At 42.5% G+C, this 25847-nt stretch overlaps 1 protein-coding gene across 1 annotated transcript in view; it reads right to left on the reverse strand.

Annotated features, from left to right (window-relative positions):
* Window positions 1–703: 703 nt before the first annotated feature.
* Window positions 704–25847, reverse strand: part of fam98b (family with sequence similarity 98 member B) — a 30430-nt gene continuing 5286 nt past the window's right edge. Inside the window, exons 3-8 of the mRNA XM_038785833.1 lie at window positions 21581–21715; window positions 19118–19299; window positions 18954–19034; window positions 10629–10745; window positions 8414–8581; window positions 704–1555 (exon numbers count right to left, since the gene is read on the reverse strand). Of these exons, the coding sequence (XP_038641761.1) occupies window positions 1142–1555; window positions 8414–8581; window positions 10629–10745; window positions 18954–19034; window positions 19118–19299; window positions 21581–21715 (1097 nt within the window). The 3' untranslated portion in view covers window positions 704–1141. The remainder of the gene's footprint in view (window positions 1556–8413; window positions 8582–10628; window positions 10746–18953; window positions 19035–19117; window positions 19300–21580; window positions 21716–25847) is intronic.

A 25847-nucleotide genomic window follows, 5' to 3' on the forward strand; every position in this document is an offset into this window, starting at 1 on the left:
TACAAACAGGGAGGGCAATGTATATTAAAATACGCCTCAAGTTATAATTTTGGATCACAATAGATATTTTTCTTTTGCTAAAAATGGATGAATACAATTTTTGAAGTAGAAACACTCTTGCCCAGTTTCACATGTGGAGAGAAAATCAAACTCACTTTTCAAATATATGACATTCACTATATTCCAGAGGTGAGCCGAGGCCTCTTTGTTGTGGATTACTATCTACACAGTCATACCCACTTAGGACAAGAGAAATATTAATTTCCCAGGTGTGGTGAATGTGTAACCACTATAATTCACACTGTACATTACTGTGTCCCTGTGGGGTCCATCTGTGAGCCGTTGCGCGGCTCTGCCCACAGGGGGAGATGAGGAGCATGTACAGGGCTCTGCCCCCTTCAGGAAGTAGAAGTGCTGCGGTCCTGCGAGCACGCCCTCAGTTCAGCACAGTCGCAGGCAGGCTCAGTTGTAAGCCGATTAAAGCCACAGTTTACTCCAACTCGTGTCTCTAAGTGAATTGATGGTCGCATCACCAGGCGTCACAACTTACAGGCAGGGCAAGACTGAAGTAACTCGTCATGTGAACAGTGAGAAGACATGAATTATAAATGCCACAAGACAAGCATCAAAACGGTTATAATACTTCAACAGTTTGAATTTGACATTCATTCATCTACATTTAACCCTCAAAACTAAAACCATACAGAATCCAAGTAATTTTTTATTTAATTTTTATTCACTACATGTCCAAAGTCTTCCTACTTAAAAAAAAATTCTCAACTGCTCATAGCTCATCATAACCTTCCAACATTTGCACAGTAAAACAATTTTTAATTACATTCGCATAAAAAAGTTGCAATGAACATGTAAAAAAAAGATATCATTGTTTCTAGTAGTAAACAATTTCTATCATTTTAGTTCTAGTCTGCATTAAAAAATTTCAATAATTATCTATCTTAAAGGACAACAACATGTTTCATTTCTTTCGCCCAATTCAATAGGTAAATTAATAATTTACAGTTGCAGGTTCAACCATGACACATTGCTGCAGTGACTTATGAATGTGACTTGAAGAATGAATAATGAATGTGACTTAATGGCCATTTTCTATATGGGCATTACCAATAGATGTATTATAGACTCAGTACCGTCTATAACCTCTCCCACCCGTATCTCCATAGCCACCTCTGCCCCCATAGCCACCTCTTCCTCCATAGCCACCTCCACTTCCATGACCCCCTCCACCCCAACCACCCCCGCCTCCTTGACCTCCGCCTCCCCCCCAGCCACCACCTCCTCCTTGACCTCCGCCTCCCCCCCAGCCACCACCTCCTCCTCCTCCTCCCCCTGCCCCCCAGCCACCTCCTCCCTGGCCACCTCTCCCTCCACCACCCCCACCCCCCTGGCCACCACCCCAACCACCTCCACCACGACCACCTCCACCACGGCCACCTCTTCCTCCATCCTGTCTCTTCTGCCATGGTGGCATTTCGGGTGGCGGTGCTTCTATCTCAGATGGTCTACCTCCTCGATCAGGCACTCTCCCCATCATAACCTGCCAAAATAAAGCACAATGTGGGATGAAAACAATGAAGAATGGGCCATTTTGACTTTAAACAATCTACAGCAAGTTTTTTCAATACTGCTCAGATGTAGTTTCACCGATACACATGTTAAGGGGATACAAATTGGAGACAAAAGCTGCCGGTGTGGCCCTCTATTTGGGAAGTAGGGAAGTCAAAGAATTAAACAAATGAGACTTGGCATAAAACCTATGGCAGAGACTGCTTTAATTATTACATGATAGATGCATGTTTTAGCACTCATGACATAGGAGCTCAGAGAACTATAATTATCAAGCCAGAAGGCCGAAGATGAAGTAGAGTTTTACTAGAAATTGGGCAGCATTGCTGCCTCACAGTGCTGAGGACCCAGGTTCGATCCCGGCCATGGGTCACTGACTGTATGGAGTTTGCACATTCCCAGGGCAGCACAGCGGCGCAGTGCTTAGTGCTGCTGCCTCGCGGTGCCATGGTCCCAGGCTTGATCACGGCTCTGGGTCACTGTCCGTGTGGAGTTTGTATATTCTCCCCGTGTTTGCGTAGGTTTCGCCCCCACAACCCAAAGATGTGCAGGGTAGGTGGATTGGCCAGGCTAAATTCCCTTAATTGGAAAAAATTAATTGGGTATTCTAAATTATATTTTTTAAAAGTTTGCACATTCCCCTGTGGTTTGTGTAGGCCCACCCCCACAACCCAAAGATGAGCAGGGTAGGTGAACTGGCCCTTAAAGTCTAATAGGGTACTCCAAATTTATTTAAAAAAGTTTTACTAGAATTTAATACCTCCCGTCAAGCAGTTTCACCTCTGTTATTGTCTTGTGCTTTTTAAGGGTTCAACTGCCAAAATAAATGAATTATAAAGTTGTGATTCCAATTAGAGAGAAATCAACAGGGTAAAGAATGCCCATGTTGGATATCATTGAGAAGCTAATTCATCAATTTGAAAATTCCGTACCTGCTTAAGACAAGTAGCTAGGCCATCAATCATACTCATAACCTGGATGCCTTAAAACATCAAAGCATCTCCCCTATGTCAAACACTTGGCACACATCTAGAAGGCTTCATCAAGTGGCAGTGTTTGAAAGTGCTGGAGATTTATTTCAAAGTTCAGTGATCTAAATATGATAGTATTCCACTCCAAACACCAACAAGATGAATTACCAGTTAATCTTATTATTAGTGGCAGTAATTGAGAGGAAATATTGACCAGCAGATGCTGATCCTCAGTGAATGGGACCACCCATTGAAGCATTTTTAAAAACAGGTTAAACTGAAAATGTCTCACACTCATAGCTGTGTATTGCTGGTAAAAGAGCCGATCACAAATTAATCCCTTTTAAATAACTTTAGTTCGTTAAATGTTCTGAAGTTCAGAAAAAATGCTGAGCCAGTTTCCTGGAATAGATCGTTTCTGCTTGTAATTCTCCAATCATTTGTGTCAGATAGTTAGAAAACACAAACGGGATGACAACTTGCATAACAATAGATACTGTTGCAAAGTAGGAAGCTGAACTCCAAAACCATCCAAGTGGTTGTAGGTTTGCTATGGGATTTCAGCTGTGCAATAAGCGCCAATGCATTTTTCCATGTTTGACGAATAAAGTGGAAACATGCTTTAGAAAGTGTCATGTTGGCCCAGTGCACACTATGTCTGCTTGCAGACTTTGATGTTTAACATGCTTCTCCAATATTTTGCTTCTAACTTAAGCCAAAATACATCTATCAGTTTCAGTATTTTTAAACTGTATTCTCCCGCTGATCAAGAACATATTCACAAAATGCCAAAAGGTTCACCTGGAACATTTATCTTTTCAAATGCTGATAGAATGCAGCACATTCCCAATATTTTTTACTAACCATTGATATCTGACCACCAAGACATGCAAAGTTTTTTGAAGCCACCAGGGCCAAATATAGATCACGGTCAAACGGACTGAATTATCCTTCACTCACAGGTTGGCATCACTCTCCTTAGAACATAGAACGATACAGCGCAGTACAGGCCCTTCGGCCCTCGATGTTGCACCGACATGGAAAAAAAACTAAAGGCCATCTAACCTACACTATGCCCTTATCATCCATATGCTTATCCAATAAACTTTTAAATGCCCTCAATGTTGGCGAGTTCACTACTGTTGCAGGTAGGGCATTCCACGGCCTCACCACTCTTTGCGTAAAAAACCCACCTCTGACCTCTGTCCTATATCTATTACCCCTCAATTTAAGGCTATGTCCCCTCGTGCTAGCCACCTCCATCCGCGGGAGAAGGCTCTCGCTGTCCACCCTATCTAACCCTCTGATCATTTTGTATGCCTCTATTAAGTCACCTTTTAACCTTCTTCTCTCTAACGAAAACAACCTCAAGTCCATCAGCCTTTCCTCATAAGATTTTCCCTCCATACCAGACAACATCCTGGTAAATCTCCTCTGCACCCGTTCCAAAGCTTCCATGTCCTTCCTATAATGAGGCGACCAGAACTGTACGCAATACTCTAAATGCGGCCGTACTAGAGTTTTGTACAACTGCAACATGACCTCATGGCTCCGGAACTCAATCCCTCTACCAATAAAGGCCAATACACCATAGGCCTTCTTCACAACCCTATCAACCTGGGTGGCAACTTTCAGGGATCTATGTACATGGACACCGAGATCCCTCTGCTCATCCACACTACCAAGAATTTTACCATTAGCCAAATATTCCGCATTCCTGTTATTCTTTCCAAAGTGAATCACCTCACACTTCTCCACATTAAATTCCATTTGCCACCTCTCAGCCCAGCTCTGCAGCTTATCTATGTCCCTCTGTAACCTGCAACATCCTTCCGCACTGTCTACAACTCCACCGACTTTAGTGTCGTCTGCAAATTTACTCACCCATCTTTCTGCGCCCTCCTCTAGGTCATTTATAAAAATGACAAACAGCAACGGCCCCAGAACAGATCCTTGTGGTACGCCACTCGTAACTGAACTCCATTCTGAACATTTCCCATCAACTACCACTCTCTGTCTTCTTTCAACTAGCCAATTTCTGATCCACATCTCTAAATCACCCTCAATCCCCAGCCTCCGTATTTTCTGCAATAGCCGACCGTGGGGAACCTTATCAAACGCTTTACTGAAATCCATATACACCACATCAACTGCTCTACCCTCGTCTACCTGTTCAGTCACCTTCTCAAAGAACTCGATAAGGTTTGTGAGGCATGACCTACCCTTCACAAAACCATGCTGACTATCCCTAATCATATTATTCCTATCTAGATGATTATAAATCGTATCTTTTATAATCCTCTCCAAGACTTTACCCACCACAGACGTTAGGCTCACCGGCCTATAGTTACCGGGGTTATCTCTACTCCCCTTCTTGAACAAAGAGACCATCTTTGCTATCCTCCAGTCCTCTGGCACTATTCCTGTAGCCAATGATGACCTAAAAATCAAAGCCAAAGGCTCAGCAATCTCTTCCCTGGCTTCCCAGAGAATCCTAGGATAAATCCCGCCAGGCCCCGGGGATTTATCTATTTTCACCTTGTCCAGAATTGCCAACACTTCTTCCCTACGCACCTCAATGCCATCTATTCTAATAGCCTGGGTCTCAGTATTCTCCTCCACAATATTATCTTTTTCTTGAGTGAATACTGACGAAAAGTATTCATTTAGTATCTCGCTTATCTCCTCAGCCTCCACACACAACTTCCCACCACTGTCCTTGACTGGCCCTACTCTTACCCTAGTCATTCTTTTATTCCTGACATACCTATAGAAAGCTTTTGGGTTTTCCTTGATCCTACCTGCCAAAGACTTCTCATGTCCCCTCCTTGCTCGGCTCAGCTCTCTCTTTAGATCCTTCCTCACTTCCTTGTAACTATCAAGCACCCCAACTGAAACTTCACGCCTCATCTTCACATAGGCCTCCTTCTTCCTCTTAACAAGAGATTCCACTTCTTTGGTAAACCACGGTTCCCTCGCTCGACCCCTTCCTCCCTGCCTGACTGGTACGTACGTATCAAGAACATGCAATAGCTGTTCCTTGAACAAGCTCCACATATCCAGTGTGCCCAACCCTTGCAGCCTACTTCTCCAACCTACACATCCTAAGTCATGTCTAATGGCATCATAATTGCCCTTCCCCCAGCTATAACTCTTGCCCTGCGGGGTATACTTATCCCTTTCCATCACTAACGTAAAGGTCACCGAATTGTGGTCACTGTTTCCAAAGTGCTCATCTATCTCCAGATCTAACACCTGGCCTGGTTCATTACCCAAAACCAAATCCAATGTGGCCTCGCCTCTTGTTGGCCTGTGAACATATTGTGTCAGGAAACCCTCCTGCACACATTGTACAAAGAACAACCCATCTAATGTACTCGAACTATATCTTTTCCAGTCAATATTTGGAAAGTTAAAGTCTCCCATAGCAACTACCCTGTTACTTTCGCTCTTTTCCAGAATCATCTTCGCCATCCTTTCCTCTACATCCCTAGAACTATTAGGTGGCCTATAGAAAACTCCCAACAGGGTGACCTCTCCTTTCCTGTTTCTAACCTCAGCCCATACTACCTCGGAAAAGAGTCTCCATCTAGCATCCTTTCCGCCACCGTAATACTGTCCTTGACTAGCAACGCCACACCTCCCCCTCTTTTGCCCCCTTCTCTGAGCTTACTAAAACACCTAAACCCCGGAACCTGCAACAACCATTCCTGTCCCTGCTCTATCCATGTCTCTGAAATGGCCACAACATCAAAGTCCCAGGTACCAACCCATGCTGCCAGTTCCCCTACCTTATTTCGTATACTCCTGGCATTGAAGTAGACACACTTCAAACCACCTACCTGAACACTGGCACCCTCCTGCAAAGTCATATCTGTGCTCCTGACCTCTATACTCTCAATCTCCCGTACCCCAAAACTACAATCCAGGTTCCCATGCCCCTGCTGAATTAGTTTAAACCCCCCCCAAAGAGCACTAACAAATCTCCCCCCCAGGATATTGGTGCCCCTCAGGTTCAGATGTAGACCATCCTGTCTATAGAGGTCCCACCTTCCCCAGAAAGAGCCCCAGTTATCCAGAAATCTGAATCCCTCCCGCCTGCACCATCCTTAAAGCTGGCAATGTCATCTATCAACACAGGAAAGAGTATTTTGAACAACTTCCTAACCATGAATCCACAGTACAGAGCTTGTATTCCAGCTGAGGTCTTCAAAACTGGTTACGGGAGAAAGTGGTGTAGTGTCATTGCATTAATAATCCAGAGACCCAGGGCAAGATCTGGGGAGCCAGGTTAAATACCACCACCATGGCAGATCTGGAATTAAAAGTCTAATGATGGCCATGAAACCATTGTCGATTATCATAAAAAGCCATCTGGTTCACTAATGTCCTTCACGAAGGAAATCTGCTGTCCTTACCTGGTCTGACCTACATGTGAATTCAGATCCACAGCAATATAGTTGACTCTCAAATTCCCTCTGAAACGGAGGGCAGTGAGCAATAAATGCAAGCCGAGCCAGCGATGCCCACATCCCATAAATGAATTTTCAAAAAAATTAAAACTCAATGCACTCATTCTATAGATTTGGAAGGAGCTCTTCATTGCATTCATTGACTTCACCAAAGCATTTAACTCAGTAACCGAGAGGCTCTGTGGATTGTGCAACAAAGGCTCAGATGTCCAAGACATTTCAATGCAAACCTACAATAGCTTCATAATGATATGACTGCAGCAGTCTTAAATTGGAGATCTGAAACAGTTGCCGTCAAAGCCGGAACGGAGCTCAAGCAAGACTGGATAGCCCCACAGTAATAATTTCAATTCACCTGACAATGGCTATTCACCTTATCAATGATCAATTTCCTTCTGATGTCAGCATTACATACCACCGAGATGGAAAACTCTTTCAACCCCAGTTACCTCCATGGAAAAACTTAACTGACCACCAAAGGCATGCATGATTGACAGTGTGTGGATGACCAGTGGCATTGCCCACTGTGCACTAGATTTTCAAGCTGCTCTCGATCCCTGTAATTCTGCATTCAAGAAACTTGGTCTTCCTTGAATGTTGCCAAAACAAAACACACCAACCCACATCCGAGCACATTCGCCACACAGTTTGCAGCCTGAATTTTTCAATGGTGTTAATTGGCTGCCAAAAGGACTCCTCTCCTGCACTCAGGAGGAACTCTGGCTTTATAGAACTGTCAGCCAATCTGATTAGCCAACAGCTCTCCTCAGTCCCTGCAGCATCAAGAGTTGCATCAACATTCCTGAGCCCAAGTCCCAGGATTGGATGACAAGGTAAGTTTAGAGGGTCCCAGGGTGGGAGGATCTGAGGGATGAGGGGCGGGTGTACAAAGGGAACAGGTGAAGGATATTCAGCGGCCAATGGACCTTAGAGGCGAGGTGTGGGGGCTTCCAACTGAGGCCACTCCACTCCAGAGACCTAGGCCTGTTCTTTTACAAACTTCCCCATGCCACATAAAAAATCCTTCTGCCAGCTTAAAAAGTGCTGCTGGGCAGTGCGTGCTGGAACCTGGAGGGAATCCTATCCCTTCAATTTCACGCAACCACACCCCTCCCAAACCACCAAAAATACACCAGTGGCGGAGTGTGAAATTCTGGCCTGTAGCAGTTCAAGGCAGTGGCTCACTACCACCTTCTCAAGGGCAATAGATCTCGACGTGCCAGCAATACCCACACCCTGTGAACCAACAAAATGTAATATGTGGAATTACAAGTGTGAAACTGCCTTTTGACTTGAGTGATCCTACTGCACCATACTGAATAATGCATCACCAGCTGCACATAGTCAAGTTCCATTGTTGCGGTATGCTCAAATTAACAACTGTACCTTGTTAATGGCACAGGATGTCCGCTCTCTTAAGGAACCACTGCTGGTCTTTAAGATCTTGGATAAGTCCGCACGGGCAGCCAGAAGGTTGGCCAGAGTTACAGTAGATCCCAGGGACAAACTGTGCCTTTTTGGTTGATATACCTTTGCCATATTGTCTGTATTTGCCTAAAAAAAAATGGAAGTGTTATTTTTGTTTCATTACTGTTTTTTCTGATTGTCAATGTCATTGAACATATTATTGGATTCTTGGAAAATAACAGGCCTTCTTGGTTAGAATGGTTTCTTGAAATTTTGAACGTTGTTTGCTTATGTTTCCAGTATATCAAAAGTAGTTGCTCTATTCAGTTGAAATACAGGACAGTTAAACTGCAACTGTTTTATTACAATATTTACAGGACTAAACAGGTCACTGACCCGAGCATGGTTGGAATTCTCTGGAGTGTTCAATCATTGGGTGCAAATCAAATTAAGGCTAGGGGAATGGGGTGGGAAGATGCACTGCTAAACATAACTTCTTTCGGAGCTTCAGGGTATCAGTTGGCGCTGTGAAACATTCCAGTATACATCAGCTTAAAATATACAATATTTAAAATTGCATCAAAAAGTCAATTAATTAAGTTTAATCATTAAGCAGCACAAGTTGTTTAATCTTACTCAACCTATTCCAAACAATATTGTTAGCAGCCCTTTAATTAACAGCAGTATTCATTATGGGCAGGGTGATTCACCAGTATCTGAACTCCAGATGGTTGGTCAGTGTACAATATAAGAGGTGCTGCTCAGCCAATGTGCAAAGTATATTGCAGGACAAAGGTGGCAATCACAGAAACAGCACCAGAATCAATGAGAGGAATGTACTAATCTAATGGCCAGAGAAACAGAAAGTGCCGCCATTACATGATACTCATTTACTTCAGAATAACAGAACATTTTTTTTTAGAAAGAAAAATAAATATGATACAGACACATACTACCATTCATCCTCAGCAGCTGATCAGTGCGCTTTGCATTCCAGACAGGCCTCAATAAACTGTTCATTTCCAATAACCACCAGAAGGAAAAGAACGGAAGAGTCCTTTTATTGCATTATGGAAAATGCTAAACGTTTCATATTTGGAAGCGATGTTTGTGTTTATTTCTACAAGTCATGTTCAACTCCCAGTCTGCGAGGCCCCGATGTGGCCCCTAGAGATCGTTTCTAAATTGCCGGTGTAGGATTCGCAAATAAAGTGCTCCTCCAATCAAAAGCTGTTCCTCTCCAGCATTTACGGGCAGCAGCAAGTGGGTTCTGGAGTGAGAAAGGAGAGTAGAGAGAGGGAGAAACTGACTTGCTTTGGTGGACAGGTGGGCCGGATGTGGTGTGTGATCACAATATTTGCTGCCTAGGGCTAGGAGAGTGTGCGGGAATTTAGTGAGTCAGTGAGAGAGAGCATGAGAGTTGGTGGAAGTGGATGAGTGACGGGGATGTCTGAGAGAGGGGGGCAGGGAGTGGTGGAAAGAGGGTGGCAAGCATGTTTGGCTCACTCTCCAGTTTCTTATTCCCCTTCACCCCGACACACTGTCAGGCACACTCACAGTGGGCGAGGGTGAGCGAGTTAGCACCGAGACTGGGAGTGAGCTGAACAGGATGCAAACCCTCATCCTTTTCATATACTAATAGTCATCTTACTTTATTACTCATTTTGTAAATTGTTGATTTACTGTTGTGATCTTCTGCCGGAAACTTTAGATATTGGAAATTCAGTGAAGGGTTGAATGTGTATAACAGGAGCAGAACATTAACAAACAATAACATTCATATAGTTCTAGGTTCCTCAAAACACATTTTTTGTTTGTAAGCACTTTCAAGCTGACAGGAAATGACAAAATGTTAAGCATTCTTGGGATTTATTTTAACCCATCTTTCTTCTTAGAATTTCTTCAGTTTAGCACATTCTCCCCATGTCTGCGTGGGTCTCACCTCCACAACCCAAAGATGTGCAGGGTAAGTGGATTGGCCATGCTAAATTGCCCCTTAATTGGGAAAAAATTAATTGGGTACTTTAAATTTTTTTAAAAACCACATTTAAATAACAAAAAGAATTTATTCAGTAGTTTATGTATTACTTGAATCCATAGTACATTCAATTATGAAAGTCAGGGTTAGGGAGGCAAGCTGCAAGCTACAAAAACAATTTAATGATCTTCTATATCCTCAGACTTTGACTCCTACCTTGGCTTTGTCTGACCACCCAAATGACTGGATAGTCACATCTAAACGCTTGATCAACATTCTTCTGCGGCACTCATAGTCATTAGCAAGAGCATCATTTATTGCCAACAGCTTCTCCTGAGCAGAAAGATACAAATACAGGTTACTATCCAGAGGATAAAGAAGTTATGCCCACCAAACACATGGTCCAACAATAGCTCAGCTGAACGCTTAATTCAGATAAACAATATTTAAAGATAATTTTGTGTTTGAACAACTGGCTTAAAAAGGTTGTGCTGTTGCAGACTTGGGATCAAAACTGTTAAGGCATTAACTTCAACCAATTACTCGCTACTACCTCACCAAAGATCAATGAAAACCTGAGTCATGGGTAATTACGTTTTTAAACTGTGCAGTCAAATATAAATTACTTATGAACAACCTCCCACGGTCTGAAAAATGACTAAGTGCAGAATGTCATTCTTCAAGGAAATAATGTGTAGTTTTTGAAAGCCTGCATCATTCCATTAGGTTTCACCCTTAATCCCATGTATACGCCCAAATCTTTGTTTTGCTTACTTATTTACTTGGAATTGCTATTTCCTTTTTTGTCATCTTTGAGGATTCTTCAAGCTGACTGCCACGCTGACAGATGCCACAGATTCCCTGCAGAGCCGACTACAACATTTGGGCAATACTCCTTCCTTGACTACTACCAGAGCTTGAATCTCATTTCTTAAGTATTCTAAACCAGACAGTACTAACTATAGGGTCTGAACCGAGGATTAGAAAGTTGAATTGTTACCTTTTGACTACTATTTAGCTCTGCAGTTCAATATCCTATTCACCCCATTTCTCACTGCTCTGCTATAGATGAGCATATTTAGCTTTTAATCTGCCAAAGCTCCTTTCAACTTCCCAGCTAGCCGAGTTGTATGGTTTCCCCCCATGCGTTGTACTATAAATATAACATTTCAGCTACAGTTGTTCTGCCACTTGCATACTTTGTTCAGTTCTATGCTATTTCTGAGCAGTATTTTGATATTCTACTTGATCTTTTAATTTTGCTATTCTTTACATGAGGCCTGTACTGCGCTGTAATGTTCTATGTTCTAGGCTTCAAATGAAGTTACTGTGAAAAGCCCCTAGCCGCCACATGCCGGCGCCTGATCGGGGAGGCTGGTACGGTAATTGAACCGTGCTCCTGGCCTGAACCGTGCTCCTGGCCTGCCTTGGTCTGCTTTCAAAGCCAGCTCTTTAGCCCTGTGCTAAACCGGCCCCGTAGACATATATGACCGCTTTCCATTGAGTTTCTACATTCAGGTTGTTTATACAAATTGGAAATAGTTCTGGCCCCAAACCAAGCCTCTCCACACAATACTTCCACCAACTTGAACTAAAAGATAAAGGAAAGAAATTTGAATACGGTCAGGACAATAAGTGGCCCAGGTTAATAAACAATAAGATAACACAGAATACAATAACTTGTACTGGCTGTTGCACAAAACTCAAAAACTGCCAATAATTAAGCATTACTTCGTAGTCTCACTTAAAAAGGTGTCATAATGGATATTTGATTATTTAAACAAATGCAACTGTTGCAATAGTTACTGTGCAAGGTATAATACATCATCAGCACAATCCTTTTTCCTATCATTTTGTTTAAAATGCATTTTTGAACAATCAATCCACATTATATTATACAATCGGAGTGGAGACAGATATGGGAAGACACGAGAAGAGCAGTTTTTTTGGAAAAGCTATTAATGCCACTATGAAAAGGAATTTTTCCATCTCTTGTACACTAATGGGCTGAGTAGCTATTTAATACCAAAAGAGGTGAACTGCCTGGATTTTATCAAAAACCTTTCAAAGTTTCATTTTTCAGAAAGACAGCTAATACAAATGCTCATTGTTTTAGCAGGTGTGCAGTGAAGAGGAGAAAATTGATGGCAGATGTTGCAAACCAATTTGGCAGAAAAATCTAATCCAGAACATACGCAAAGTACCGGTTCCTCTAGTTTCAGCACACTCTACATTATTTTGGATACAATGCTATTTTTCAGATTGTGTGATGTTGATCAATTTGAGATGTTATTTCATGTAGATCATGTGATTAACACAAATGGAGGTCATGTGGTGTCTTCGCATTGGAGTCAAAGGTTGTGTATGCAGTCTTACAATGACAGTAGTTACACTGTTATATAATAATGTATGGTTGATCGAGGTACAAGTGCTAAAGGACAAATTATACATCGTCCTATAATTATACTGTTCCACCCCCCGCCACCAGCTGCAGATCTCTTTGTCCACCTCTTCCTTACAGTAGCATATTTAATGCACCAGCATCTGTACCACTCCATCAACGCCTGTTCTTAATTTTCTTTATCTCCAATTTTGCTGGTCTTTGCTTCTTTTAATCCCCCTTTTCTTGAGGGTATCCATCTGGTTCCGTACAATAGAATCACCGTTAACATAATTAACCTTCCCAAGACACTGCACAGGCACATTATAACCAAAAAATGACAAGAAACCACATGAGGAGATTGAAACAAGATGGTGTTCAACCAGAAGCCAATATCAGTCAGCATGCATAGGAATGATAGGTGAGCAGGTAGTCTGCAAGGAGATGATTTCAATGATGAGCTTTTTTAAAGTGGGATGACAGAATATTTAAATGAGGAAGAGACAAGAGACCCATTAACAATAATCAGTTAGCAATGGGGGGGGGGGGGGGGGGGGGGGGGGGGGGGAAAGAGAAACAGTCTCATGGAAAAGGTGAACTCAGAGAGAGCATGAGCAGAGGCAGAGAAAAACTACAAATTTAGCGTTAGCGCAGAGTGGAACTTTAGGGGAAAATTGGTGTGGTGAGCTATTGGAAAGGACAGACGAGGCAGAAATAGCTAATCGAATAGTCTCAGTTTTAGTAATAAACAAATCCATGAGCTCCTCCCTTCTATTTTTGGAGACAACACAGGAAAGATACTTAAGACAGTAAAGACGCCAGGAACTATCTTTATTCCAAAAATCTAGTGAGCCATTTTCAGCAAACAAGGGCAGGACCTCAGTGTTTCATCCTGTCGAGCCAGATCTGGTAGGAAATGGCTAAACCAATTGTCCACCACATCTCTTAAAGTTTGCATCCCTGGACTTAAGGGAAAGGAGGTGAGGGCCATACCAATGGGAACTCGGGGGTCAATACGGTCCTGAAGATGGATGAACGCTGGGATCTCAACCGAAATGGAGGCTACAAGTATCGAGGCCAGAAAACTGACCCATAGGAAATAAAGCACTGATTGGGGCCAAGACATACAAGTGGGAGAAATTATGCTAGAAGCAGTGAAGAACTGGAAGGGCTCGGAAGATAGGAGTGAGATGTAGAGTTAGAAGTAATTCTGCATATTCTCATATTCTGAGAATAAGCAATGCTGAGCATTGAGAGTTTTTCTTTCTTAAATTTAGAGTACCCAATTATTTTTTTCCAATTAAGGGGCAATTTAGCATGGCCGATCCACCTAAGCTGCACATCTTTGGGTTGTGGGGGCAAAACCCACGCAGACACGAGGAGAATGTGCAAACTCCACACACTGATCCAGAGCTGGGATCGAACCCGGGTACTCAGCACCATAGGCAGCAGTGCTAACCACTGCGACACCTTGCCGCCCTGGGCATTGTGAGTTAACAGGTGCCACAAAGAATCACATTTGAAGAAGCCACACTGTTCCTAATATGGTGAGTACATCAGTTATCCAGCACAATTCATAATACTGTCACAATAAAATCCTAGTTGTAGAGAAGAATGTAATTAAGACTTTGATTTTTGATGGTTTTTTAAGCAGAACCTGGAGGAAAAATAGCCCAACACATTATGCTGCTCTCACAACAAGGTATTGTCCTTGTTAAGTCTGCAAAAATATTTTTAATCTCAACTCCTGTTCATCTCCTTCTCTTGCTAATGTTCTCAAGCTATACGTAGTTAATACAAGTGTACACATTTAACAACTATAAATCATGGACCAGATGCACAAACCTAATTGACCTTGACACATTTGAACATTATTCAATTCACCATGAAGCAAGTGTTTCATCATGCCAAGGAACATTCTTCTCTGAACTAACACTCAATCTGGTTTCAAGACAGACTGAAACTGTTCACATGATGTTTGACACAGGATTGTGCATATGAAAACATAAATAGTGCCTTATATCCACAGTTCACAAGTTCTGCAGTTGTAAATGAAATGCAGAGCGGAGAGATTATTAATACTCTTGATCTAGTCGTTCATCACAGAAAGATCGGTTGGCCATCTATTAGCTCTTGGGTATAGCAATGACAGTTCGCACACAAGCCTGTTATTAATGACTACAGTAACTTCAGTAATCCAAACAAGCTACTTACTGACATTAGTATACTCAATAAGTTGATCAAATTGGTCTGTCATACTGTGACTGATCTATTCTACATTGGTATGGGCAACAGGTCCAGATCCGGAAACGGAGATGTAATACTGAAGTTTGTTTCTAGCAGAAAACAACAGCCTTGATTGCTCTCCCATTAAAAATAACTACACGCTAAATTCTAATTAAATCAATTAAAGTCACCAAAATAACTGAAATAATGACAATTCCCAAATTAATTTCCTTAGCAACACATTTATCCAACTTGGTATAATCAACAATGCAATTATTTCCTTAATGTCTATATTTGTCTTTCCCCAATTTATATCTATTTTGTCCCCACTTTCCTCCACTGTAAGGTGCGACTTTGTACAGTGGTATGGTTCCTTGAGTAGCAGTGCCAGTGTACTCCTAAACTGCAAACAGGATGTAATTATTCAATTTTAGACAGCTTTTGAAGAGTACTTATTGTCCACATGCACCACTGTTGACCAAGATTGTGACCTCCAAAAACATTAATACCAGTCACTTAGACTAAGATCCCGGGTTGTTGAACTCAGCAGCAGTATGGTTACACTGTCCTGGGTAAGAACAAAGATGGAACATTTCTGCATGATTCAGTAGTGCACCAATGGACTTGTCGAATATTGGCATCATTTAAAAAAATGACTGAAGCAAAGGATAGTTTCCATCATTAACTAACAGGCCAAGTATCCCTTATCTAAAAGCCTTAAGGCCAATTGCATAGAGGTACTTTATAATTGTAAGATCTTTCATTCTCAAAGATCTTACACAACATATTCACTCACAATTATCGACAGGAAGCCCCACAGCAGAAACTAGATATTTGAATGTACTAAGCTGCCACTTTTTGTCAGATTAGTTCAGCAATAGCATTCGCAACTCGTAGCCAGAAATTTGTAGGTTCAATTCCTGCTCCTTGCAAATCTAGGCAAACACTTCACTGCACTAAGAATGTGACACATTTTTGGAAGTCGGTCTTTTGTTGAGAAGTTAACCAGGTCATATCTTCCACTTTAGGTGAGCGCTAAATGTCGCCGCATTTTTTTCCAACAAAGAACAACGGGCGGGATTCTCTGGTCCGCCAGACATATTTTCCTCGGCAGCATGCCCTCGGCGGCAGCAGGATTCTCCATTCCCACCACCTGCCAATGGGATTTCCCCATTGTGGCCACACCATGTTGCCCGTAAACCCGCATGTGTGGGTGCGCTGCTGGTGGAATGGAGAATCCCACCTGTGGAGAATCTAGCCCAAGGAGTTTCTAACCAATAGTCACCCCTCCTCCGCTATCACCAAAAACAGATTGGTCATTATTTTAATCTTCTTTGTGGCATTTCAGCATGCACAAGTTTTCAGTTTGCCTGCACAACTGTACTTCAAAAATAATTCATTGCCTGTAAAGTGGTTGAGGTTGTTTAGAGAATGCAAAACGCACTATAATGCAGATTATTTCTCCTTTCAAGTTCAGAATCTGTGAGCTCAACTGAAAACAGTGAAAGACAATTCTCACAAATGCACCAACTCCTCTAGTGTCACACAGGCACCATACATTACAGGCCTCAGCTGTTCCTGCACATTTAAGCTAAACTGTTACATTTTCAAAGTTTAAATTAATATAGTCATTTTTTTGAAAACGTATTTTATTACAAACATGTATCAAGGCGAGTAACATAATTCCCAACAATCAACTATAGTCTGAAGCTCCGGCTTCTCTGAAACACCAAATATCGCCACCAAAGGGTCCAGGTCCACCTCTTCCGCCACTATCCTGGCGAAGACCGCGAACACTCCACTCAGAATCTTCCCAATTTTTCACAATCCCAAAACATGAGCGGGTGATTCGCTGGCCCCCGCCCACATCTGTCACACGTCGACACTACCACCAAAAAGCACAACACCGCTTATACTTCCTCAGGAAACTAAGGAAATTCAGCATGTTCACATTAACTCTTACCAACTTTTACAGATGCACTATAGAAAGCATCCTATCGGGCTGCACCACAGAAAGCATCCTATCTGGCTGCACCACAGCCTGGTATGGCAACTGCTCGGCCCAAGACCGCAAGAAACTTCAGAGAGTTGTGAACACAGCCCAGTCCATCACACAAACCTGCCTCCCATCCATTGGCTCCATTTACACCTCCCGCTGCCTGAGGAAAGCGGGCAGCATAATCAAAGACCCCTCCAACTCAGCTTACTCACCCTTGCAGCTTCTCCCATCGGGCAGGAGATACAGAAGTCTGCGAACACGCACGAACAGACTCAAAAACAGCTTCTTCCCCACTGTTACCAGATTCCTAAACGACCCTCTTATGGACTTACCTCATTAACACTACATCCCTGTATGCTTCATCCGATGCCAGTGTTACCTAGTTACATTGTGTACCTTGTGTTGCCCGATTATGTATTTCTTTTTAATGTACTTGATGATCTGCTCGCAGAAAAATACTTTTCACTGTACCTTGGTACACGTGACAATAAACAAATCCAATCCAATCCAATCCCACTCATCTGCTATCCCTGAAAGAACCCACTCATTCTCACAAGTCATATGCACCCTATGCACCACCTTAACCTGTATCAGGCTCATCCTTGCACAAGAGGAGGTCCCGTTTATCCTTTGCAGTACCTCACTCCATACTCACCTATGTTTTTATAAATTAGAGTACCCGATTATTTTTTTCCAAATAAGGGGCAATTTAGCATGGCCAATCCACCTACCCTGCACATATTTGGGTTGTGGGGGTGAAACCCACGCAGACATTGGGAGAATGCGGAAACTCCACATGGACAGCGATCCAGGGCTGGGATTCAAACCCGGGTCCTCAGCGGCGCAGTCCCAGAGCTATCCACTGCGCCACACGCCGCCCTTCCATACTCCCCTATTGATCTCCATTCCCAACTCTGCTTCGCATTACTCCTTTATCTTCACCACTCGCTCACCTCCCTGCTCCCAATATACTGTCTTAACCCCTCAAAAGTAATTTTATGAAAATGCCCATTGTGATTAAACTTCACACTCTGTTACCCTTTTGCACTGGTCCCCATGAATAAATGGGCAGGCGCGATTTAACAGAAAGGTCTCTAAAAGGCAGAGTTTGCTGGGAGTTTCAGTCCCCACCCCTATCTAATGACAATGAGTCACTTTTTTTGGGCTCTCGGAGTTTCTCACCAGTTTAGCCCGCACGGAATTGTTTTCATCGAGGAGCTTAACTCTTGAGATCAGGCTACCATTTTCAAAGGGTGTCCCGATCTCCAAGTGAGATTGTGGATCCCCCACCCATGGCAATGTCACTCCCCACACATAGGCCTGGGAGATAACCGCCACCGTTCTCCCCCCCCCCCGCCGGGTGCCATTCCACATTTGTGTGGACCAATACTGAACGGCGCCCGGCTGCAGCCTCCCTAGGGAGGCCAGTAGATACCAGGTAAGTAGGCCTTAAATAGGTTTGAGGCCTACTTATAAGAGCGTGGCTTGGTTCCACCCAGTGTGCACAGGATCCTAATCCCGACGCCTCGCGGGCCTTGGGTAGATCCCTCAAGACGTTGTGGCTGTTGAGAAGCTTGCGGGAGACTTCCCCCGGAATCCACCGGCCACGTCGCGCTCCCATTGTGTTACGCTCAAGTGTCAGCCTAGCTCATTGGTAATTTGAAGGTCAAACGCTCAGAAGATAACTATGGCTAGCTCTTGCTATGTTTCTTTAATTTCTCTGGATGTTAAAAATCCCATGGCCTTATGCAAAAGGGACAGCTTCCTCTGGCAGTGTTCAGATCAATATTCCTCCCTGAAGCAATGCCACCAAAAAAACACATTAAAGATCATTAATACAAAATAGCAGTAATGTTTACCCAAATAACAGCAACTGCAATTCAAAGTTGATTATTCTACGTGAGGTGCTTTCTTATTTCTTAAAGTAGTCTCTTACCCACTGGTCAGGAGTTAGTGTTAACTTCAGCAATGGTTCTCCCACATGGCTTTTGGGAATTTTGGAGGTAACATTTTTCACCTGGAGAACAAAGATTATTTAGAAATGTTTCCAACAGAGCTAATACACATCAAGGTTTGAGAACGACAAACTGTAGCACCAACCTTTTCCTCTATAACCTGAAATAAATGCGCATCAGCAACACCAGAGACAGGACAGGGTAAACTCAATGTCGCACAGATAGATTTAATTTCCTGCCGAACTTCTTCATTGTCTTCAACTTTAGGTATTTGAGGAGATTTAGAGTGCAGGATCCTAGCAGTTTGAAGCTCAGATGACAGGTATACTGAAAACAAACAGACACAAAGGAATGTTGCATTTTTGTATATTTTAAATATATCTAAAGTTGACAACTAGATTTATCGCTCACTGAAAAGAGAAGCAAAGTTTTGTTCATCATCACAACAATATTCCCAACGTACTTTTTTTTCCTTCCAATTAAGGGGCAATTTAGCATGGCCAATCTGCCTACCCTGCACATCTTTGGATTGTGGGGCGGAAACCCACGTAGGCACAGGGAGAATGCGTACTCCCAACAGCGGCACGGTATCACAGTGGGTAGCACTGTTGCTTCACAGCGCCAGGGTCTCAGGTTTGATTCCTGGCTTGGGTCACTGTCCGTACGGAGTCTGTACATTCTCCCCTTGTCTGCGTGGGTTTCCTCCGGGTGATCCGTTTTCCTCCCACAGGTCCCGAAAGACGGCTTGGACATTCTGAATTCTCCCTCAGTGTACCCGAACAGGCGCCGTAGTGTGGCGACTAGGGGATTTTCACCAGTAAAAGCATTGTTTTAAAAAAAAATTTAGAGGCCAATTCATATTTTTCCAAGGGGCAATTTAGCGTGGCCAATCCACCTACCCTGCAAATCTTTGGGTTGTGGGGGTGAAACCAACGCAAACACATGTGCAAACTCCACACGTACAATGACCCAGAGCCGGGATCGAACTTGGGATCTCGGCGCCGTGGGGCAGCAGTGCTAACTATTGCGCCACTGTGCTGCCCTCAGTAACTTCATTGCAGTGTTGATATAAGACTACTTGTGACAATAATAAAATTATTAAAACATCCATTTTTAGCAAAGAACATCGCAAACACTTATTTAAACATCCAGTTTTATATTAAAAATGATTTTTAAAAAAAAACTATTCTTGGCAATGTTTATTTAGAACTAATTGTTCTTAAACTCAGGTCAGGCATTGATATATCTCCTTTCCCAGCCTCATCCAAAAGGAACTTTGGGAAACAGCAAGCTTTAATCTCTTTCAGTCTGTTATGCCATACAATTAGACCATTGCCGATCTGCATCTTAACTCTATCTACCTTCTTGGGTTCTGTGACCATTAATGCCCAATGAAACAAAAAAACTATTGATTTCAAATGGAGGAGAATATGGCAGTACTTTTGAAAAAGGAGAAAGAGCAAAAAAAAAGGGGGTGCAACCGTTTACGATGTCAGCTAGTACAGGACTATCAGTTATTTAGCATCAATGGGGTCAAAACAAAGTAGGCCTCATTGAAAAAATGAGCTTGAAGAGGATACGAGGTGAAACAGAGAAACTCGAGAAAAATGCTGGTTCATAGGTATAAGGAGCAACAAAGACAGTTAACTGGATTGGTCTGAATCTTAGTGACAATGGATCATTGGTAGAGACGAGGAAAGGGAGGGATTATGCAGATTAGCAGTCAGAGAGCAACAAGGCTATAACCAGAGCTACCATTGCTCTTAAGGAAGACCAGCTTTAAAGTATCAAGTTTGATTTCCTTTTCTCCTGAGTTAGCTGCCCACTGAGTATCTCTCTGTCCTGCTCAACTGAGTAAGGCAGGAGATGGAGCAAGGGAAAAAACGAAAGGAGTTTCTAATCCAGTGACTCTCACTGAAGAGCTGGATTTTGAGAAGGGCATGATCAATCCTCGATGTGCTGCCTCCACAGCGAGCACCTGCTAACATCAACTATTCTCTGTGGGGTTGACTTAATGGCCCTGCAGCCATTATCGAGTGCATTGATTTTCTAGGTTTATATCTAGGTAAACAGTGAAGAACAGCAACTTTGAAAAGGGTGGTATGGTGATGCAGTGGTTAGCACGGCTGCCTCATGGCACAGAGGACCCAAATCACTATTTGTGTGGAGTTTGCACATTTCTCCCAGCGTCTGCATGGGTCTCACCCCCACGATCCAACATGTACAGGATAGGTGCATTGGCCATACTAAATTGCCCCTTAATTGGAATTTATTTTTTGAAAAGGCACCATAAGGCTGCCTATGCCAAAGATCCTGCAAGCTCCAAGAAAAAAAATCACTGAATTCCTGTAACAAGGTATTTTGGGGACACCTGGTGGTGAATGGTGGTGAGTCAGATATCATCTCAAAACACTCCCACAACACCAAACAAATATTACTTGTAGATCCATTCTTCTGTGCCATAAATTTTTGGCTTCCATTTTCCTATGTCTTTAGAATGTGTTATGTGCAATCCTTTGATTAATTATAAAAGATTTCAGTAGCAATCCCTGCAACAAGTGCATGGACAACATCAACATTCTACCTGCTAGTAGATAATTTAACTTACACAGAAGTTTTAAGCAGTCTTCCTTCTTTTTTAGTCTCTCTTCAAAATCTCCTGAGAGAAGTGTTGAATAGGGGCAAGACATCTCTTTTAGGAAGCCATTAATCTCCAGCAGAAAACTTTCAATGTCATCGGCACCTTAAACAATAGCAAGAGCCGGTAGAATTAAAAAGTTATTAATTAGAGAAAAGTATAATGCAATTATTACCATTAACACCTATCAAGAAGCTGAATCTATCTAAGAAAGCTGCGTGTTCGAGGCCACATAACCTTCTCACCCATGCCGAGGCACCATATTACAAATGTAACATATCACATAAGTAAAGCTCACAGAAAGAAGCAGCAGCTGCATAAAAGAGAATCGACTCAGATTCTAATATAGGCCACTAAATTTAGCTATCAGATTTTGATAAATTGTCACGTGTACCGAGGTACAGTGAAAAGTATTGTTCTCCATACAGTCCAGTCAGATCGTACCATACATGAAAAACATAGGACAAACATAAATAAACAATGTAGATACATAATTATTGGGTGAAGCATATGGAGTGTAGTACTACACCGTAGAGACGATGCATGGGAGATCACTTCAGTCCAGAAGAGGACCATTCAAGAGTCTAGAAAGAGTCAATTTGGACATGCCAAATTTCATTAGTTTCCTGAGGAAGTACAGGTGCTGTTGTACTTTATTGGTCATAGCGTCGACGTGGGTGGACCAGGACAGATTGGTGGTGATGTGCACACCTTTGGATTTGAAGCCGTCAACCATCTCCACCTCTGCACTACTGATGCAGACACGAGTGTGCACGACATTTTGCTTCCTGAAGTCAATGACCAGCTGCTCATCGAGGGAGATTTTTGTTCTTGCACCATGCCACTAGGTTGTCTCTCTCTTGTACTCCGACTCATAGTTGCTCGAGATCCGACCCACTACGGTTGTATCATCAGCAAACTTGTAGCTGGAGTTGGGGCCGAATTTTGCCAGTCGTGTATATAGGGAATATAGTCGGGGGCTAAATACTCACCTTGTGGGGCCCTGATGTTGAGGACTATTGTGGAGGAGGTGTCGTTGTTTATCCTTAGATTGTGCTCTATAGGTCAGGAAGCCGAAGGTCCAGTTGCCGAGGGAGGAGCCAAATCCTGGGATTTGGAGTTTGGATAGGAGGGTGGTTTGGATTATCGTGTTGAAGGTGGAGATGTAGTCAATGAATAGGAGTCTGACATAGGAGTCCTTGTTGTCGAGATGCTCCAGGGATCAGTGCAGGGCCAGGGAGGTAGCATCTGCTGTGGACCGATTGTGGTGTCATGCAAATTGGAGTGGATTAACGCTTTCTAGGAGTATGGAGTTGTTGTGTCTCAAGACCAACCTCTCTAAGCATTTCTTTACGATAGATGTCAAGGCCACCGGACAGCAGTCATTGAGATACATTGCCTGGTTCTTCTTTGACACCGGTGTGATTGTGGTCTTCTTGAAGCAGTTGGGAACCTCAGAACGCAGTAGGGAGAGGCTGAATATGTCTGCGAACACACCCGCCAGTTGGTCCGTTCAGGATCTTAGTACGATCAGGGACTCTATCAGGAGGGTTCACTTTCAATAAGACCAATCTGACGTCTGATCCTGTGATGGTAAGTATGGGTGTATCTGAGGTTTCTGGGGCCGTTGACAACAGTTTGTTGGTTTCCTGCTCGAAACGAGCATAGAATGCATTGAGTTCATCAAGGAAAGGTGCTCTGTTGCCAGAGATTCTACTCTGCTTTGCATTATAGCCTGTTATATTGTTTAAGTCTTGTCATAACCGATGAAAGTCCGTATCCTGAGTCTGTGACTCTCGCTTAGTCTGGTATTGTTTCCTGGGAGTCCCTGATGCCTATGCAGAGGTTATACCTAAATTTCTTGTATAGGTCAGGGTCACCTGTCTCGAAAGCCTCAGATCCGGACTTCAGAAAGAGTGAATCTTCCGATTAAACCACGTTTTCTGGTTGGGGAACCATGAAGTACCTTCTTTGGCACACAATCTTCTACACCAGGGGTGGGCAAACTACGGCCCTTTTATGCGGCCCACCAAGATCAAGTCATAAAAAATTTTAAAAATTTTTTAAAATTTATTTTAAGGTTAATGGGGGGGGGGGGGGGGGGGGGGGGGGGGGGCTGTTGGGTTACTGGTATAGGGTGGATACGTTGACTTGAGTAGGGTGATCATTGCTTGGCACAACATATGTTTCATGTGAAGTTTCTACTTTAAAATATTAATTAATAAAATTAATTGCTTTTTTTCTTTAAAAACCTTTTATTTTGGCTATTTTAAATAATAATTATTTTACTTAATATACTATGCGGCCCTTTAAAATTGTGAATTTCTGAATGTGGCCCTTGCACGGAAAAGTTTGCCTACCCCTGTTCTACACACTTACTGATCACAGTTCACTAACTGATGCAATCCAATTGCCAGGAGTAAAACACAAACATTTCTCAAAATGGTGTACACGAAATTTGACAAATTTTATGTATTTATATAAATATTATATATAATATATATAAATATTTATAATATATATAATACACTATATATATTCCTATACTGAACAATTAACACTGAGCTATGGACATGCTAAATGTGGCACTCAATGACACCAAAAGACGAAAAGCCTTTGACTCACTGAAATGAAAGTAAAAAGGGATATCACACTATCCTCCTATTGCAGACCACTGGCAGTCAGAAATAGGATTGGGTGTACGGCGTATGGCTCCACGCGCCTGCTGTCATTTAACAAGACCATCACCGATCCTTTGTTTTACAAGTTTTTATAAATTTTCTCATTAAAATCGTGTGAAGTTATTTATCTCCTAACCTGTTTCTGGTGTTCATGACCATACTTCATTTGAATCTCAATGATAATGTAGTTGGTAATCACCCCATGGCGAGAATCACCATGGCGAAAACTCAATTTTCCTGTTTGCACTTCAACTATTCTACCGTGTTCATTACACGAGTTGATCATGCTGCATAACAAGAAGAAAGTCCTGGTCTGGAGACTCAAATTTATCCTTTTCTAGTTTGAACTTGTAACCCATTTCCATGTTTGCTGAATTTGCCATGGTAACCAACACAGCTTGAAAACTCAATAATTCAACCATAATTTCAAAGTTTGGTATCCTTGATATTGTTTAACATAGGAAATCTTATTAATTGATTATATACAAGTAATCCACATTTGTGGCTGACAGCATCAAACACATCAGATGAAGACCATAAGATCAGATGATGCGCAATGAACGCAACTCTAAAGGGGGAAAAATATGTAAAGGTTTTTGCTCCCAACTGCCTATCTTTTTTTTTGAGTGTGTATACGTGGGCACTTGTGTGATACAGAGGACAGGCGTGATAATCCTCTCCATGCTGTGACTACCAATCGCATACGCATCAAGATGCACATGTGAAGCTCGAATGTGGTGTTGAGGTTAGTCAATCAGCTGTGATCTTACTGATTGGTGGAGCAGGCTCAAGGGTCAGTGTCCCCGTGCAATTTTCTGTGCCTCTGATCTACATGACTTACTCTGCCCCACCCAACTTGGTGTCACAGAAAACGTGGACATATAATTCCCTACTGTGTGTTGCCTCCTAATCAATTCTTCCCTAATAATAGGGTTAGGATCAGCTTTGACAAAGAGTCATCCAGACTTGCAACATTATCTCCCTTTTCCCTCCACAGATGCTGTCAGGCCAGCTGAGATTGTTCAGTATGTTCCGTTTTTGTTTCAGATTCCAGCAGCCGCAGTAATTTGCTTTTATCTTCCCCAATATCAATAGGTTGCCATACATTCCATGTGTGACCATTTTTGTTAACATTCCACGTGTGCCCATTTCTGTTAACATTCCACGTGTGCCCATTTCTGTTTAACAATCTCTTATGTGGAACCTGCCTTCTGAGAGTCCATAGAAATACCATCCATAGACAATCCCTTGTGGAACTCATAAAGATTGTCCATTTTCGACTCATTTTCTCAGTTACCATTTTAAAAAGACTTGGAATCTACATAAAGTACCTTTCTGTGATACTCCTCATATGTCCTTATCCATACCTCCCTTGTATCTAATTATATGTGTTCTGCACCCCACCCCACATCTATCAAGGGGATTCTATGAAAGTAGCAAATTGACAAGATGCGTTACTTCCTGTAGCAATGAATTTAAGCTGATTTCACCTATGCAACGTTATTGGATGCAACTGTAGGAATAAACTGACCAAATCATCGTCCTCCTTTATTTTA

Source organism: Scyliorhinus canicula, chromosome 2, assembly GCF_902713615.1.
Source record: "Scyliorhinus canicula chromosome 2, sScyCan1.1, whole genome shotgun sequence".
Taxonomy (NCBI): Eukaryota; Metazoa; Chordata; class Chondrichthyes; order Carcharhiniformes; family Scyliorhinidae; genus Scyliorhinus; species Scyliorhinus canicula.